Source organism: Elaeis guineensis, chromosome 11 (assembly GCF_000442705.2).
Source record: "Elaeis guineensis isolate ETL-2024a chromosome 11, EG11, whole genome shotgun sequence".
Lineage (NCBI taxonomy): Eukaryota > Viridiplantae > Streptophyta > Magnoliopsida > Arecales > Arecaceae > Elaeis > Elaeis guineensis.
Genome location: NC_026003.2, coordinates 11,363,257 through 11,381,835, shown reverse-complemented (window position 1 = coordinate 11,381,835; position 18,579 = coordinate 11,363,257). Strand labels below are relative to the sequence as shown.

Below are 18,579 nucleotides of genomic sequence, written 5' to 3'. Positions count from 1 at the left end.
TGGACAAGCTACTCGAAGCAGGCTTCATTCGGAATCCACGTATCCCGATTGGCTCGCCAACGTTGTCATGGTTAAGAAAGCCAACGGAAAGTGGAGGATCTGCATCGACTATACCGACCTAAATCGAGCCTGCCCGAAGGATAGCTTCCCACTTCCGAAGATCGACCAGCTGGTGGATGCGACGTCCGATTTCGACTGCTCAGCTTCATGGACGCCTTCACCGGGTACAACCAGATCCGGATGGCGCCTGAAGACGAGGAGCACACCGCGTTCGTGACCCCAAGGGCCTCTACTGTTATCAGGGTGATGCCCTTCGGGCTGAAGAACGGCGCCACCTACCAGCGACTCGTCAATAAGGTCTTCAAAGACCAGATCGGGCAACATGGAAGTGTACGTGGACGACATGCTGGAAAAGCACGCAGATCCGGACCATGTTCAGGATCTCGAGGAGACCTTTCGCACCTTCGACGACACCGAATGAAGCTCAACCCGACCAATGTGCGCTTCGGGGTGACCTCAGGGAAGTTCCTCGGATTCCTCGTTTCACAGAGAGGGATCGAGGCCAACCCTGAGAAAATAAGGCGATCCTCGGCATGCGCCATCCGAACACCAAGAAGGAGGTCCAACAGCTGAACGGAAAAATCGTCGCTCTTAGCCGATTTCATTTCTCGATCAGCTGAAAGGTGCCTCCCGTTCTTCAAGACTTTGCGCAGCGAACGGTTTCTCTTGGTCGGATGAGTGCAGCGGGCCTTCGAAGACTGAAAAGGTACTTGGCTTCCCCGCCGCTGCTCGTAAAGCCGCAGGTCGGGGAGACCTTGTATCTCTACTTGGCCACATCTTCGAGGCGATCAGTTCGGTGCTCGTTCGGAAAAATGAGTGCCGAACTCATCAGCCCATCTACTACACCAGCAAAGTGCTCCACGGCGCCGAAGCCAGATATTCGGAGATGGAAAAGATGATTTTCGCCCTGACCGTCTCCGCGCAACGCTTCGACCATACTTCCAGGCCCATGCCATAGTGGTACTCCAACCAGCCCCTGAGGGCAATTTGCGCCGACCCGACACATCCGGACGACTCGCAGTGGGCGATGAAGCTTAGCGAGTTTTCGATCAGTACCGACCGAGGCCTGTCTGAAGGCCAGGTCTTGGCCGACTTCATCGCCGATGCCCGACGACCGACCAAGGGTCGGGAGCTGAAGACCCAGGATGAGATGCGGTCTCTGAGCCAGACCCGATCTCCACCTGGGTACTCCACATCGACGGAGCCTCAAACGCTCAGGGAAGCGGGGCCGGGCTCCTGCTCACGAATTCGGATGGGGTGGTCACCGAATACGCCCTCCGGTTCGACTTCAAGGCCTCCAACAATCAAGCCGAATACGAGGCACTCCTCGCTGGCTTGAGGATGGCGAAGGAGCTGGGCATCGACAGCCTCCGGGCATTCTCCGACTCTCAGCTGATCGTGGGGCAGGTCAAGGGCGAGTTCGAGGTGCAAGATCCGACCAGATCAATACCTTCAGAAAGTGAAAGACCTCGTAGCACGCCTCGAGTATTTCAAAATTTTCCACATTCCTAGTCGGAGAACGCCCGTGCCGACCACTCTCCCGATTGGCAACGTCGGCTTACGACTCTTTAGGTCGGACGTTTGTGGAGAACCTCCAGCAGCTGACTCCGAACCAAGTTGGATGGACCCGATCGTCCGGTACCTGACCGACGGGATCAGTCCCGAAGATCCTGCGGAGGTCAAGCGACTCCGATGGTCGGCCTCGCAATATGTCATCTTGGACGGCCAACTCTACAAAAGGTCGTTCTCCCTTCCCCTGCTTAGGGTTTGGGACCGCCCGACGCCGACTATGCTCTCCGAGAGGTTCACGAAGGAATTTGCGGGAACCACTTGGGGGGCAAGTCCCTACCTTCAAGGTCCTGCGACAAGGCTATTACTGGCCCACCATGAAGAAGGATGCGGCCGAGTTGTTCGGAGATGCGAGCCATGTCAAAGGTATGCGAACATCCAACACCAACCGGCCAGCCAAATTGCCCCTATTGTCGCTCCGTGGCCCTTCGCCCAGTGGGGGGTCGACATTCTCGGTCCTTTCCCGCCGGCGTCGGGCCAGAGGAAGTTCATCGTTGTCACCATCGACTACTTCACGAAGTGGGTCGAGGCCGAGCCCTTGGCGCAGATCACCCGAGCGGAAGATGGAGACTTTATCCAAAAATCCATCATCTTCAGGTTCGGATTGCCGCACACCATCATCACCGACAACGGACGGCAATTCGACAACCAGGACTTCAGAGACTTCTGCGCCAGGTTCCACATCAGGCACCGACTGACTTCAGTCGGGCACCCACAGTCCAACGGTGAGGTTGAGGTGACCAACCGGACCTTGCTCCATGGACTCAAGACCCGACTGAATGAAGCCAAAGGTCTCTGGGTCGACGAGCTGGGCTCCGTTCTGTGGGCTTACCGAACGACCCCCCACGTCCCGACCGGAGAGTCGCCGTTCAGCTTGGCCTACGGGACAGAGGCTATGATCCCACTCGAGATTGGCCTGCCATCTTCAAGGGTCGAGCCGGTACCAGGAGCCGGACAACTCCGAGGGTCGGAGGGCCGACCTGGACCTCCTCCCCGAACTACGAGACGAGGCTCAAATCCGAATGGCTTCATACCGACAGAGAGTCGCCCGGTACTACAACGCCAAGGTCAAACCAAAGCTCTTCAGGCCTGGTGACTTGGTCTTGAGGAAGGCGGAGGTCTCGAAGCCCTTGGATCAGGGGAAGTTAGCCCCAAACTAGGAAGGACCCTACAAGGTTGCAGGCACTTACGGGCCGAGAGCCTATCGGCTGGAGACCCTTGAGGGGAAGCCCATTCTCCGGACCTGGAACGCCGACAACCTGAAGCTGTATTGCCAGTGAATTTTGTAATTCAGCAGTCGGAATACAAATTCAGTTTGAAATCTCGGAGTCTTAACTCTTCGACTAATGATCGGCGCTCAGCCCCAACGTATTGACGTGGACCTAGCATCCACCTAAAACCGACGACCTTATCATCGGTAATGCATCGGACTCTCGCGAGGACCGACGCATCTACAAGAATGGGAGTTGGCACTCCTTCGACGATCAATGATAAATCGGACCCTTACCAGGACCGATGTATCCATATCAACGGGAGTTGCACTCCTTCGACTTTCGGCAACACATCCGCCCTTGACAAGGGCCGATGTATCTGTCGCGACGGGAGTTCATACTCCTTCTACGGTCGAACTTTCGGACCGAACCATCAGCCGACGGGCCGATCGGGCCCCGACCAAAGGGAGGCTAAAAGCCCACGCAACTGTCGTCGCGACTTTCGACCAGGCTACGGCCGGTCGAGGGATATTCGGCTTACCACCGTCTATCGCACAACGCGACCTTAGTCGCATCCACTACGGCCGGCTGGACGACATTCGGTTTGCTACCGTATGTCGAAAGATACAGAGCGAATACCCGACGCAAGAGCATGGGATCCGACTTGTTGTCATTCTCCGACAATGCGCCGGACAACATCCGACTAAACGCGTCTATGGAAGCCCGACTACCAAACCTTTACCAGGTTCGGTCGGCTCCCGACTCAACAGATACGCCCGACTGACGACTTTGACTATCGGAAGCCGAGCTGAAGTCGGGACGCACTCTACTTCGGGGCTGCACAAGTCGCTGGGATCCTACCGACTTACGTAAGTTAACGACTTACTTAAGTTAGCGACTCACGTTCGACATTGCAGAAATACTCGACATTACAAACAAAGGGAGGAGTAAAAGAAGATTTCATTCAAGGCTTAAAGAAATTTTACAAGTAAAGGCCGAAGCCCGATTACAAGTCAAAGCAAAACATGAGACAAAACAAAACCGACTAATCGTCGGAATCGACGTCCTCCACTGGACGACGATGGGAGTTGGTCGGCGGATCCGCTCCGACTTCAGTCGTCGGGGCCGACTGATCTTCGGCAACCGGCTCTGCGACGTCTTCGGCTTCCGCCCTGGTGGAGAGGCCTTCCGATGTTGGTCCGGCCGTCTCCTCCGTAGCTGGGGCCCCCGACTCCGGCAGGACCACGCCGCTGAGATCTAGTCCCGAGTACAAGCTCCGAACGGCTTCTCGAGCATCCTCGTACCCGACTTGATACGAGAGGTAGCCACTCTCTAGAAGCTCTTCGCGGTACTCCTCCGAGTCCCGGAAGACTTCAATCGCCCGACCCAAAGCCTCCCTTGCCGACTCCGCCTCGGCTTTGGCGACGTCTGTGTCGGCCTGTGCGGCGGCACAGCCTTCTTCAGCCTTGGCGAGGTCCCCGAGACTTGCTCGGAGTTGCTCGCGCTCGGCCTCCAGTTCTTTGGTGACGCTATCTCGCTCGTGTCGGAGCCGACGGATGGTTCGGGACTTCTTTGCTGCGTCGTCCTTGGCTGACTTCAGCTCCGACTCTGACGACGCCAAGGTCTCCTTGAGTCGGGAGACCTCCTCCGAGAGTTGGGCGACCTCCCCCTCGAGTCGGTTCTCCCGGTCGACCGACTGCTGAAGTTGGTCGACAAGGACAACCTTGTCGGCTTCGAGGCACGCAACCTTATCTCTCCAGGCCGCGCGCATGTCCCCGAACTTCCGATATCCGGCCTCCAGCTCGGATATGTTGAAGACCAACTGCACGAAATAAAGCCGACCGTTAATGAGCCGAACCTGCAAGGCTACGTTAAAGACAAAGGAAAGGAGAGTTTACCCGGATCATCATAGGGTAGAAGGATGACAGCATGTCGGAGACACGCTGGTTCTTCATCGACTCGATGTCGGCGGGAAGAAGGAGTGCCTGGCAGAGTCTTCTGGCCAGGTCGTGGTCGGCCAGGCCTGACGCACCCTCGGGAAGCGGAAAGTCGGCCGACCCGCCCGCCGACCGACCTTCGTCGCCCGACGCCATGGGGGCCTTACCTCGGCTAGTCATCCAGGCCCTGACGTCGGAGATCGACGGCAAGCTCGACCCCAACCGAGTCTCGACCGATGGTGCGGCGGTGGCGTGCGTCGGCCGCTCAGGTTCGCGGACCTCCTCCCGAACCTCCGGAGGCTGCTGGGCGGTCGGCGTGCCCCCTGCGGAATCGGCTGCTCATCGGTCGGGCGAAGCGGCTCCCCCGACCGACGGTCCCTCGGACGAGACATCTACAAGCACTGTCGGCGCTGACAGTGCGATCACCGGCTCCGCCTCCGACCCGGTTGGTTCGCTCGGCGGAACCACGCGGGGCTTCTTAGGAGGCTGCGACGGCCCGGCGCCTGCCGCCGGCCTCTTCCTCACGGCATGCTGACGAGTGTCGGCAGCCGACGGTCGCGTCCTCGACGGCATATCTGAAAAAGACGACGAGCGGTCAGAACAGAAGAAAAAAGGCAGAAAAGAAAATGAAGATGTCGGGAAAATGCAAACCGACCTAAACGGGGGACCGGGCTAAGGCCGGCGTCGTACAAGGCCTGCTCGGTGATGAGCTCGCTCTGCTTCGGCACCAAGATGTCCTTCAACCGGTGGAAGTCCTCCCGATCGTCGGCCTCCACCCGACTGTTCTCATTTGGATCGGTTCGGGGATTCCCCCAACGGACGGGAAACCCCCAAGGGGCAGAGGACGATGCGAAGAAGAACTGGTTCTTCCATCCGTGAATGGACGTCGGAAGACCAGTGATGAAAGAAAGCCCTTTCCGAGGGATGAAGTACCACCACCCTCGGGCTTTAGGGTGGGGTCGGAGGACAAAGAAAACTCGAAAAAGGGAGATCCGAGGTTCGATCGGCAAAAGCCGACACAACAGGGCAAAACTGACTATCAGCCGAACTGAGTTCGGCGCAAGTTGTGCCGGGCATAGCCCGTAATAGTCAAGAATGTTCCGGACGAACTCCGAGACCGGGAATCGAAGGCCGGCCCGGAGATCCTCCAGATAGAAGGCCACCTGGCCCTCGGGCGGGCTGTTAACCCGACCGTCGGCGCCAGGGGCGAACAGCCGAAACTGCTCCGGGACGCGGTACTGCTCCCAGAGCCGATCGACGTTCGGCCCCGAAAGTGAAGAAGCCTCCACCTCCGGGGACGACCGAGTGTCTTCGGTCGGCTCTCCCGACCGACTACCTTGCGGGGACGTCCTAGCCATGAGTTCAAGGAAATGGCAAGGAGGAAAGGAAAGAAAGAGGGGGAAGGCTACCCTAGCCCTTGGAAGGAAAGGATCGCAATGGGGGACAGAACGGAGAAGTATCTGGAGCGGAGGCTCACGCGGGCAGAGTCTCAACTGTAAAAATGAGGAGGGTAAAAAATCATGTGGGGGTAACTTTGTATATATAGTGCCCCCCAACGGTCGAGATGAAGGCACGGCCAACGAAGGCTCCCCAGATTTCGCCGCGTGGCGTCATCAGGGCCGTCCGACGGTCCGATGGTTCAGCGCACCCCCCTTCAGATTGCGCCACGTCACCTCCATCCGCTCCACCGAACGTGAACCAATGGCCACACGCCATGTGGCGCGACGGGACGCGATGTTTGGTGTTCCCGAAGGGACGGCGGGAATGACAGTTCCCCTTCCCGATGGGACACAACGGTTCCCCTTCCCAATGGGATACGACACCTGGCGTCGGTTTTATCGCTGACACCAGCGGGACATCCGACACGGCGGGGCGTCCGGCGCCGACACGACACCTGACGCTGATAGGACGAGACGTCTGACGCCGACTAGACATCGGACGCCAGTGAATCGCTCGGCATTTATGAGGCGCCTGACACCGTATCAACCGGCGGTACGATCGGATCCTCGCGTACGACGAATCCACTCCTAGTCGCCAGCTCACCGTCCGACTTAGGAGTGGAGGGGGGCAACTGTTGGAGGATACCGACCGACCGACCCACGGCCCGATCGAATGACCGACCGACGGGCGTACCGACCGATTGACGGTCGGAACGACCGACCGACCGGACGGACCGACCGGCCGACAGCCGGGAGCGCCCGGTTGACGGACGCCACTACCGGCCATCCAACGGTCCATCGCCGACTGAGGATATGTCGGGCGTATCTTTCCCGACCGGCCGAACCCAGAGGTCTGACGGCCGACTCATATAAAACTCGCCGACCGACGGAGGAATCCGACGCCACTCTGCTGGCCGCCGACCTAAGGTCGGCCGACTCCTCCAATCGCCGTATAGCCGCCAGACCTTGTCAGCTCTGACAGCAACATGCGGCACGGCCATTTTGGGGCATTGTCCTGCCAGAGGCATTGTCAACCCTGATGATTTGACAGCCCCTACGGCGATGTGACATCTTCACGGCGACCCTGACAGTCTACAATGAGTTGACAGTTCCTCACTTGTCCGCGCCATTAATGGCGGCGCCATACCGTGCTCCACTATATATACCGGGGAAGGCAACAGTGCAAAGGAGGGATCCGCTCCGTCTCTCCCCAGAAAACACAGGCTCGCTCCCCTCTCCCTTTCTCTCTCTCGATCGAGCTCTCCGTCTACATTTCACTGGTGCCCAGTCACCTCTCTGACTTGACCGTCGGAGGGTCCCCGCCGGAGCCGCCTCCGGTCAGAGTGGACTTCTCGTTTTTGTAGGTGCACGTTTCCCGACGATCAGACGACGAGGCGATTGGCCGCAACAGAAATCATTATGAAGGTGGGAGGGCAATATACTACAGTGGGAATGTTTACTCAAGCTCCCCGGATTGGGATTTTCAGTCAAAGTGTAGGAGTTATCGGCGGACATGCATCAGTGTCTTTTTATTCAAAGGAAGGTCCTGGACGAACCAGTATTCAGAAGGTGCAACACCGACCACAATTGAGAATTCTCTCATATGATCTGGCTACTTGTCTCAATTGGTGGCCAGTCATGTTGTATGGAGATACTATTTTTGATTTTCTATATTTGGGTTTGGATACTCTATTTCTACACTGGAAGATTTGCTGCATCATGACTACTGATAACAAATGGAGTGTAGAAGATACTCAGATGGTGAATCAATTCCCATCAGCTCTATTACAAAGCAAGGAACTACATCATGTGACAAAAGGAAACAATGTGGGAAAAAAGGACAAAAAGGAAAAAGGAAATGAAAAACAAGAAATGAGGAAAGAAAGAAAAGAGGAAGGAAAAATGAGCAAGAACAAAAAAAAACAAAAGTCCAAAGAGAAAAAGGAAACTGAGTGGGAAAGAGGAGGGTTACATCTAACTGTTTTCTCTGTTTCTATTTTGCAGGTATTACCTACTTCTTGGCCATATAGTTATTCCAATAATTGGTGTAGCATGATTCTGCAGGTCATACACACATTGCTGATGCCTTCCTATGTTGGTGGATACATCTTAATGCCCCCTATTTCCTTATATAAATGCTTCAGTTGGAAGATGTGGGTGGCAGTGCTTACCATCAGTTTCCTTTTAATAGACACCCACCTTATTGGCTGGCAGTTTTATGTTGTCGTCATTCTTACTACTGTATTGATGACATCTCTGAAATGGTTCTGTTATCTGATTCTCTGTAAAAGCAGTCATGAAGACACCTCTACTCCTACATGTTCAAGGGCTCAAACTCATGCTCTATAATTCAATCCCAAGAGGCCATCCTTTCTTCTAAGTTTTCTGCTATCCTTCTTTTCTGTTATTCTCTATATATATTTGTTTGTTGGGCTACCGCATACCTGTTCGACAGATGGATCTCTGGAAGTATTTTCTTACACATGCCTTGATGCCTCAATGGTCCTATACCTCACATAATTCAAGGCTAATTCACTGCTGTTCTCAGATTATGCAACATGTCCAATGTTCATATTATTATCCTGTGTGTTATGAGTTTGGTTCTTGGCTACCAGGTTATCTCCATTACATTCAGTGCTGTCCCTTTGGTTCACTATTGTATTGGTTTTTAACATAACAGGCATTCAATCATCATCAACTCATCAGTTCCTCGGATAACAACCTTGGATCTTCCCTACAGATTCTCAGTGCCGCAGGCCTGGATCAAAAAGTCATGATATGCTCTGTTGCTTGCTGTTCTCTATTTTGTTTCTCCACTTTAAGAAGACATGAAGCTCAGATTGGTTTCAGTTGGGTCCCCATGATGCCAGATGCTACAGTTATAACTCCCATCTTGTGTTGTTGCCAGCGGAGGCCATTTGCACTACTCCGTCAGCTTCTTTATTTTATGTCTTTACCTCATTCTGTGTATGTGTATCTATGCCTTGGCTCTTTTGTCAAAGATGCTACTAGAACTTCTCGTGGCCTATTTTTGTCTTTCTTATCCACTGTACTAGGTCACTTGAACGTGCTGTAGTTTTCCTTTCATATTAATCTGTAAGTCAATGTTTCTCATCCAACGAAAAAAAAAAAAAGGAAGAAGAAGAAGATAAGAAGATTAGGAACCAATTCTAGTAAATACCAAGATTTCGAGCTCATCGGTACTCTGCATCTTGCTACTAGCATGTAGCTCTTATTTTGCAAACAAAATATACATTGTAAGTGCACGAGTGGAACGACGTAGCCAAGCATGCACGTCCACATTCCTTTTCCAGGTGCATGTAATTTTCAAATCCTGTAGCACCATCAAAATTAGCAGGCAAACCTTTTCAGAAGCAACGCAGTGAATATTAGACTAACGAATCATCTAATATGAAACAATTTTATTTCCCTGGCCTTCGTCTCCTCCACTCGTTCTATTCAGCACAGCATCAATGAGATGAACAAAACTCCTTGCACACCACTCATTCGATGCATATAAGACGAGAGAGAGCATGCATGACCGATATGATATCTGATGGGATGACGAATTTGCTACTGTACTTCGTTAAGAACTCATACACTTCCATTTTATATTCAGATGATAAAGATCGATCGGAACCGATGACCTCAATGTTGCCAATGGCCTTGTCAGCAGACTCACATAGGACTAAGCAGTGTAAAGGTTTCCGAGGGTTGCCATTAACATGACAAGTTTACAGTATATATTTATATAAGAAAAATCACGAAGAAGTTTACTGCATATGAAATTGATAACGATATGAGTCCAATGATATTATCTGAATACTGATTATAAATTAGCTCTGCATGAAAGAAAACAAGAGTTCTGTCCACTGACAGATTATGATGTCGATTTACGTATCTACTAGGTGGTGCTCAGACTGCCAATCCAAATTCATATGCCTCCAGATGGCCTGCAGAAATGACCAAAGCCATAGGAAAACTTAACAAGAAGTTATTTAGATGAAAATCCTTTATAAATCAGTTTGTTGAAAAGAAAATTTATCAAAGAGATCATCCACAGGACAGAAACAATAACCTTCCTTATTCCTAACTCAACTAACATAAAAATTGCAGCTAAAACTACAAGGCAATGTCAAAATAAGCTTTTACTTGCAGACATGTATGCCTTCTCGATCGTTGAATGAAAAATCAATACTTCGGAGATGCATGATAAGCATTTACCTAGAAATTACACTTCAAAGGGCATAGGAGAAGAGCAACTGAAAGCCTTTTCCTTGCTGCATAGCCTGCTTCATGAGCTGGCCACAGGCCCCTGCATTTAATTGTATTCCTATAGTCATAAAGACTTCCAATCAAAAGCTGAGGTCATTGAGTTCAAGAACACCAATGAGCACCTACTGACCAACATACCGAGCTTACCACTGCCCTCTTTCATATCGATCAAATTTATATAAAAAATAAAATTTGAAGCAATCAAGTGTGTGTGTGTGTGTCTATATATATATAAATAATATTCAAACAATCATGAGATTTCCAATAGATGATTTTTTTTCAAAAGGGTGCATCAGCTTCAGAATTTGTGAGCAAAAGCTTTCATGTAGAATTCACAATACCTAGCATTATCATTGAAAACCATTGTCACTAAATTATCATACCCTGTTAATCCAGTTGGACAACCATGTTCTTGTGTTCCACAACTTCAACATTCATCATATCACCATAAACTAGTCACCTAACATGTCACAAATGGGGGATGGCTTTTTGAATTCTTATTTGCCCATTGTTCTTGTTAAAGACAACTTGTGGTGTTGCTTCCAGATGTTTTACATCCTTCTCCGAACTTCCATCCAGTTTATTCTAGGTCTTCTTTTTTAGTCCTTTTAACACAAAGTTTTAACTCTCAAACCTTGAGCATGTCCAAGGTTCTAGAAAGCAGACCATGTATGTGATTTGATCAAGGTTCTAAAAACTAATCATTTCCGATTTGAAGGTATCAGATGATTCGGCGATTTGCATGATTCAGCCAACGATTCATCGATTTAGGTATGATTCTTCCACATTTTCGATATGCCATTGCAGTTCGACTTGGCCAAGCCTTAACTCATCTCGAATCGTAAGAGTCGACTCGCGACTCATACGATTCTAACAACAAAAATTGTATCATACTAATCCTTGGTATATCACATGTCAAAAAATAAAAACTTTGAACATGTACCTCCATCTATGTTGATACAAGTGCTGTCATCTTCATCTTCTCTTAATCTATCCAACCTGTCATGACTAGCATGTTCCATGAGAGCAATCTTTGATCACATTATAGAAATGTCATTGGCTTCTTCATGGTTATAATACCATTGCGAATTACTCAAATGCTCCTCTTAAATTTATGTGGAATCTTATGTAATTGCTTTTGTAGGGGAAACATGAAAAAATTTTGATGAGCATGTGGTCTTGAAATAATTATGTATAATATGTTTCTTCATGATTCATACATATGAGCAACTAGAGCATCTGATGCATGATCCTCAACACTATCCTTATACCTCAGCATATGAGCTATCTCATGCTCTGGGTTTACTTGCTAGCTACTGATTTGCAAAATTCCTTAGCACATATGCTGAACTGAGTTTTTCATTTTATGCTCTATTGTTAGAATCGTATGAGTCACGAGTTGACTCTTGTGATTCGAGACGAGTCTAGGCTTAACCAAGTCGAACTGCAATGGCGTATCAGAAATGTGGAAGAATCGGATCTGAATCGATGAATCGTTAGCGGAATCATGCGAATCACCAAATTGTCTGATACCTTCGGGTCTGAATTAGAAAGTTTCCAGATCTTGTCGTTCGTTATTTTTGAAAATTGAAGTCCAAATTTTTGCAAATTCGGCTTTTAAAATGGTTTGCAGAAGAAAATCGAATTAATTTCAAGCCTTTTCAACTTCTATTTCTCCTTCTCTCCTCTGTTCTTCAATGTCTCTCTATTGGTGCGTGCGATTGTTTCTCCAAGCTTTGAAGGCTTCGATGACAAAAGGAAGACATCTTCCTCTTCGTGTGAGTCCGCCGTTGCTCTCTCTATCTCTCTTCCCCATTTCTCTTCCCCAAGAGAAAGCTTCGAAGCCTCTAGTAGTCTGTTTTCTTCGCCGTCAACTCTCTCTCTTTTTCTCCTTTTAAGGAAGCTTCGAAGCCTTGTTTCGTCAATTTTTCTCTCTTCGACTGAGAGAGACGAGTGGACTGTGGAGTGTTAAATATTCTAAAAACAAAGAATTAACAAGACCGGCGGTTACTAGATTTGCCACATCCTATCTCACTTTGAGAAGCATATCAGATAGGAAGATTGCTTTAAAGGCTATGTTTGCTTCAGAAGAATGAACAAGAAACACTTATGCATGTAAATTTGAAGCTAGAAAAGTTCAAAATATTATAATGATTAATAATAGATTTTGAAAAGCTACAAAATATTATTTGAAATGTGTCCTTCCTTCGATAAAAGTGTTGAGACTTGTTGATGGAGATGTAAAACCGGTTATGGGTTATATTTATGAAGCAATGGATAGAGCAAAGGAACAAATTGGCAAAATTTCAACAATATTAAGAAAAGGTATGATAGGATTTAGGAGATAATTGACACTCGTTGGAATTTGTAATTCCATAGACTACTCCATGCGGCGGCATATTATCTTAATCTCAAGTAAGCCACACTTGATTTTTAATTTCTATTATTTAATTTTTAATTTTTATTATTTCATTAATAAATTTTATTACTTTTAATTTAAATTTATTTTTTGACTTCTTAATTTTTATGTTTTAATATGATCCTAATTCTAATACCGATGCTGAAGTAAAAATTGGATTGTTCAAGATAATTGTATCTAGATGTTGAGACAAGAGTCATCATTGATTCACATGTTAGTATCGATAAAAAATAAAAAACAACTGGATAATTATAATTTAAATTTTATGAATCAATTTTTATTTGTAACTTTATGAAATTATATTTTATAAGTTCATAGAATATATGAAATTTTATTTATCTTCTTTTATTTATTTCATGAAATACATGAAATTTTATTTATCTTATTTTATTTGTCTAGCTTTATGGTGGGAGAGTTTTGGAGATAATGCAAAGAACTTCAAAAGGTAGCAATTCGAGTACTAAGTCTTACTTATGTGCCACCGGATGTGAAAAAAATTGGAGCATATTTGAGCATATTAATTCCAAAAAAAGAACCGTTTGGAGCAATGAAGGTTGAATGTCTTGATGTTTGTTAAGTATCATATTTAACTTGAGATGAGACAACAAAAAAGATAAGAAAGAGGGGAGACATATGATCCGATATACTTATCAGATATGAAATCGGATGATGAATGGATAACTGAACAAGAAGAGCCATGTTTACTGAATGATGTGTCTTGGTTAGATGTAAATAAATATTTTAATGTTGATGAAGGACCTAATAACAGGAAAAGAAAGAGAGAGATGCAAATTATTTTCTAAATCCCAAACCTCTGCTTTGTTCTTCAAGCAAGGTGGATTATAATACTAAAGATTTATTCAACAAAGTTAGAATAAGTACCATTACAACAATTTTTAATTTTTTTATAGATCCCTAACCTCCCTACTTATCTCGATACATAAGCAAAAACAGACAATTTTTGCAGCTACCATGTATCGACTATTGTCAACCAGCCAAAATTACAGCTGTTACCTAGACATTTTGGCATGGTGTGCCAAGTGTCTAAGTGCCCTCAAGTGTCAGACATGATGGCATCCAAAAAAATAAGCACAAGGATATGGCATATATATTGTGGACATTGCTTGAGGACACATGTTGTACTCAAGTGCCGTCTTTAAGTATCCTGATAATATTAACAACATTTGATTTGTGTTTCATGTTTGTTTTTCCACCAAGGAGAAGATCAGGTCTGGATCAAATGTGACTCATACAAACCCAATGTCTTTGTTAAAAAAGTTACTGAATGGAATTTGATAAGTTCCAGTATAATTGTATCATACTAATCCTCTATGTCACATGTTCAAAAAATGGAACTTTGAACATTTTCCTCCATCTATGTTGATATAAGTGCTGTCATCTTCATCTTCTCTTAGCCTATCCAACCTGTCATGATCGGCAAAGTACATAATAGTATTATTTGGTCTTTTTTATAGAAATGTCATTGGCTTCTCCATGGTTATAATACCATCAAGAATTACTCAAATTCTCCTCTAAATTTATGTGGAATCTTGCTTTTGTAGGGGGAGACATGAAAATATTTTGATGAGCATGTGGTCTTGAAATAATATTGTATATAACATGTTTCTTCGTGTTTCATACTTACAAGCAACTGGAGCATCTGATGCATGATCCTCTACACTATCCTTGTACCTCAGCATAGGAGCTACCTCATGCTCTGGGGTTTTCTACTTAGCTACCAATTCACAAAATTTCTGGCCATACATGCTGAGCTGAGTTTTCCATTTCATGTAATCAATGGAACTTCATAAAAAAACTATCGAATGAAATCCAGGCTGCACTTTGAATTCAAGGCCTATTTCATTGTAATTCCACAAGCATTCCTATTTATGCAAACTCTTTGTGCAAAAGAATATTGTATCTTTTGTCCCTATGACAAGTACACCCAAAAGACTATATAGACTAGTAATGACAATCAAGAGTTACTAGCTCCTAGAGAATGTTAAGAAATAACATATTCCTTCCATGTCACCATTTACATATTGGTTTTGTTTATCTTGGAAACCAGTGCTAAATTGTGATACAAAGACTACATTATGATTCTAGGATTCAAGGTATATTTATGGGAATGGGATCCACATGTTTGCAGAGATCATGGCACCTAACTCTGTGGAAAAATTATGAATACACATAAAGGCACAACTTTTCCAGGCTGAGAAACAGAGGAAACATTTGTTAAATGCACTACCATATATTTAGTATAATAGACAAAAATGTGTTAATAATGAATATATGCATCTCAAGCAAGGTTTTCCATCTCAGTACCGAGCCATATACCAATGCCAACCTATCATTATGTCGGTATGGGATCGGTTTGGCATATCAAGTATCAATATGCCTCTTGTACTGCATATACCGGTACCAAAATGCTACAGTATGGTACATCACGTATCGTTCAATTTGGTACACCACATACCATCCAATTCGATACTCCCCATACTATTCGGTTTGGTACAATATGGCAAATCTTGCTCTCAAGCTAAATTCACTCAATTTTGGATGCAGGCACATAGTAAAGTTTAGATCCTTCAATCCCTATTGGATTTGGATCAAATCAGATAGATTTTACACGGTTCAAGCCTAGGCAACTAATTTGACCAAAATCCACCTACCAACACCCATAGGCTCACCCCAACATATTTGCAGGAGGTTGCTTTCTTCACCATGTTTTTTTGGTAATAATGCCCACAAGTCTTGAAATTAAATCCAAAATTAACATTCCAGAAGATGAGGGAAGAGCATCTTCAATATTGGCATGATTTTATTGTTCTATTATTTCACTCATTTTTGCAAATGTCTCATCAACATGTGCACAAATCTGATCAAGAAGCAACCATTCTTCAAGCATTTTCAGAAGAATCACATTATGTGGGCCCACACCTAACATATGTACTTATTAGAGAAGTAGGGGCATGGTACAAGGGTACTGGCTTCTGCACTGTGCATTCCTGTCCATATGGGTCTGTGCAGGTGTGTGCTGAAATGGAACACAATAGCATGCACTAGCACAAAACATGACTGATGGACCTGACTGAAACTTGATGTATGGTGTGTGTTGAACTGGAACAATACCATCATCCCAGCACATGACTGATGACATGAACTAGCACAGAACGATCCAATTTTCTAATTGTCTGGCCCTGATTATGCATGGAACACTAGTTGCCTAGACTTCTACATGTACAACATGCAATATTTTAAACATTGCCTTCCACTTTCTTTTTTTTTTTGCCATTCAGCATGCAAATTTATCTTCCACTACAAGTTTCAACAACCTTTTGATTTAGTAGAAACAGAAGCTTGTTAAATGGGGGTAGAAACTGCAAGAATATGACACGATTTTGCTAATTTATGCAGAAGAAAGAAAAAGAGAAACTAAGAAGTAGGGAAAAGAAAGGAACAGAAGAGGAGAAAGGAGTACTATGAAATCCAGCACAATTATCTAAAAACCTCCTTTTGAAGATAAATAGCATGCTTTCTCCAAACCCCAAATATCTGCTTTGTTCTTCAAGCAAGGTGCATTACAATACTCAATATGTATTCAACAAAATTAGAATAAGTACAAATAGAACTATTTTTAATTTTTTATGGATACCAAACCTCCCCACTTCTCTTGATACATAAGCAAAACTAGACAATTTTTGCGGCTACAATTTTTGCGGCTACCATGCATCAATTATTGTCAGCTCTAGAAAGAAAACCTCTTGATTCTTCTTGCCTGTGTGCATTCTTAGGCACACCAAGGCATGAGACTAGATCGTCATATTGTATCAGGCTGCTATAACTAAGGACAGGGTTAATGCTCTTAATGCACGATGCATCATATTACCAGAGAAAACGATTGGCAAGAAATATGTACCAAGCAACGGTAAAGCATCACGCATTTTATTAATGGCAAGCTATTCCTATATTAGAATATATTTTGCAACAATTCTTCCTACAATGAAGCACATAGTACAAAGCGACTACACGCATAATTAAAATAAAAGCAGAGAATGCAAAGAATTGTTCTATAATAATTTTGCAAAAAAAAAATAAAAAAACATATCGCACAAGAAGATAGCAGGTAGAGTAGTAAGAACAGACAAGAAATAAGGGGAAGGAAAGATGCCGCGCGAACACAACTCACTTGCTATCATGACCGGAAGGACTTTGAAGAACAGCTACTGAGCAGGATCGGCTGCAGGGGGTGTATGAATGACGACGATGGGAGGGCGGAGAGCTCGGTGCTCCTCCTCCTGCTGCTTCCGGGTATTGTACATCTCCTCCGTCTCCACCACCACCAACCTCTTCACCTGAAACACCACAAGATCGTTTATTTTTTTAATAGCGAAAGAAGATGAGGAGAGACTGAGAAATAGAAGGGAAGGAAGAGAGAGAGAGGGTACCTGGTTGAGCATACCGAGGAGGGAGGGGGTGGTGCGGTGGAGGACGGTGCGGTTGCAGCGGCGGAGGCGCATGGCTTCGAGGGTGCGGCGGTGGAGGCGGCGGGTTCCTGGGAGACCGCGCACCAGCGTGATGTATAGCCTCGGGCTCCACTCGATCGGCACCCGCGCCTTGAACACATTGAACGCGCTCCCGCTCATCCCCACGACGACTTCCTCCCACTCCGCCTACCGCAACTGGAGCTCGTCCGCCGCCAAACCTTTGCAACAAGAGGCCAAGACCATAGGGCTAGTTGTGAGCGGGTAAGCGGATCTATTAATAAAATTGTCATCCGATACCCAATCCGATCTAATTCTGGTGGCAATCGGTCCGGTGAAATAAGTTAAAAATCACTAGGCACCGGGATATTAAATGGATTTGGAGGATTGTAGTGTATTTAACGATGGGACTTTTTCTGTGAAAGAAGGTATAGGACCAGCTTCTAATCAGATCTCTCTTGAGAGCCAAAGGTTTGAATATTTCGTTAGTTAATGCTTGCTGCGAGCTGGAGGAGACTCTGAAGCATGTTTTATTTCGGTACCCAAGGGTGAGACATATTTGCTTTTTGGTGGAGATGCACCAACAGAGCATAATACCGAAGGCGATATTTTCAGAACGGTGGGAATAGCTTAATGTTTAAGTCCAAAAGGTGCTCGGCAAAATTCATTCCGGAGAGAGCCTTGATTATGGCTTCAAAGTTGATTGACGTGACATCGAGGCTCCTAAAGACCTAGGGCTCCCACACTGCTCATGTAGCAACTCATTGGGCATTCGTTACCTAGAAGCCCCCTCCTCCGCTATATCGAAGGACAATTTTGATGGGAGTGTTAGAGGAAGGTATGGTGGGGTAGGTTTTATGATCCATGGCTCAACTTCAGATTGGAGTGATTGGAAGGAACCATCTGATAGAGCCCACAATACCTGGAGTGGAGCTCCGCTCTACTTGGGTAAGGATTGTGTATATCAGGCGGACCTTGGAAGCTAGCCATCTCGTTGTTAAGGATGACTCTACTATGGTGGTGACTTGGTTACAGAGCTGTATTCGGGGACGTGCCATACATCCCTTGTTGCATGATGTCACGATGTTATTGGAGGGGTACATTGCTTTGTCTATCAGGTATGTATTTTGGGAGGCAAACACTATGGCAGACTAGATGATACCCTATATATCTGAGCATACAAGA

The 18,579-nt window shown here is 46.4% G+C and overlaps 1 protein-coding gene across 3 annotated transcripts; it reads right to left on the bottom strand.

Moving 5' to 3' along the window:
* Positions 1–9,981: 9,981 nt before the first annotated feature.
* LOC105061188 (uncharacterized) lies at positions 9,982–17,627 on the bottom strand. Of its 3 annotated transcripts, none has more exons than XR_002163286.3 (4): positions 17,359–17,627; positions 17,100–17,265; positions 10,441–10,549; positions 9,982–10,169 (listed from the first exon to the last, which is right to left on the bottom strand). XR_002163286.3 is itself a non-coding variant. In XM_010945163.4 (3 exons), exons 1-2 carry the CDS (start codon positions 17,554–17,556, stop codon positions 17,134–17,136), a joined length of 330 nt encoding a protein of 109 aa, XP_010943465.2. In that variant the 5' UTR covers positions 17,557–17,627; the 3' UTR covers positions 9,982–10,169; positions 17,100–17,133. The 3 variants fall into 3 exon arrangements, 1 of the variants encoding a protein (XP_010943465.2); XR_002163285.3 differs by having other exon boundaries at positions 10,441–10,531; XM_010945163.4 differs by lacking the exon at positions 10,441–10,549.
* Between the last annotated feature and the right edge of the window lie 952 nt (positions 17,628–18,579).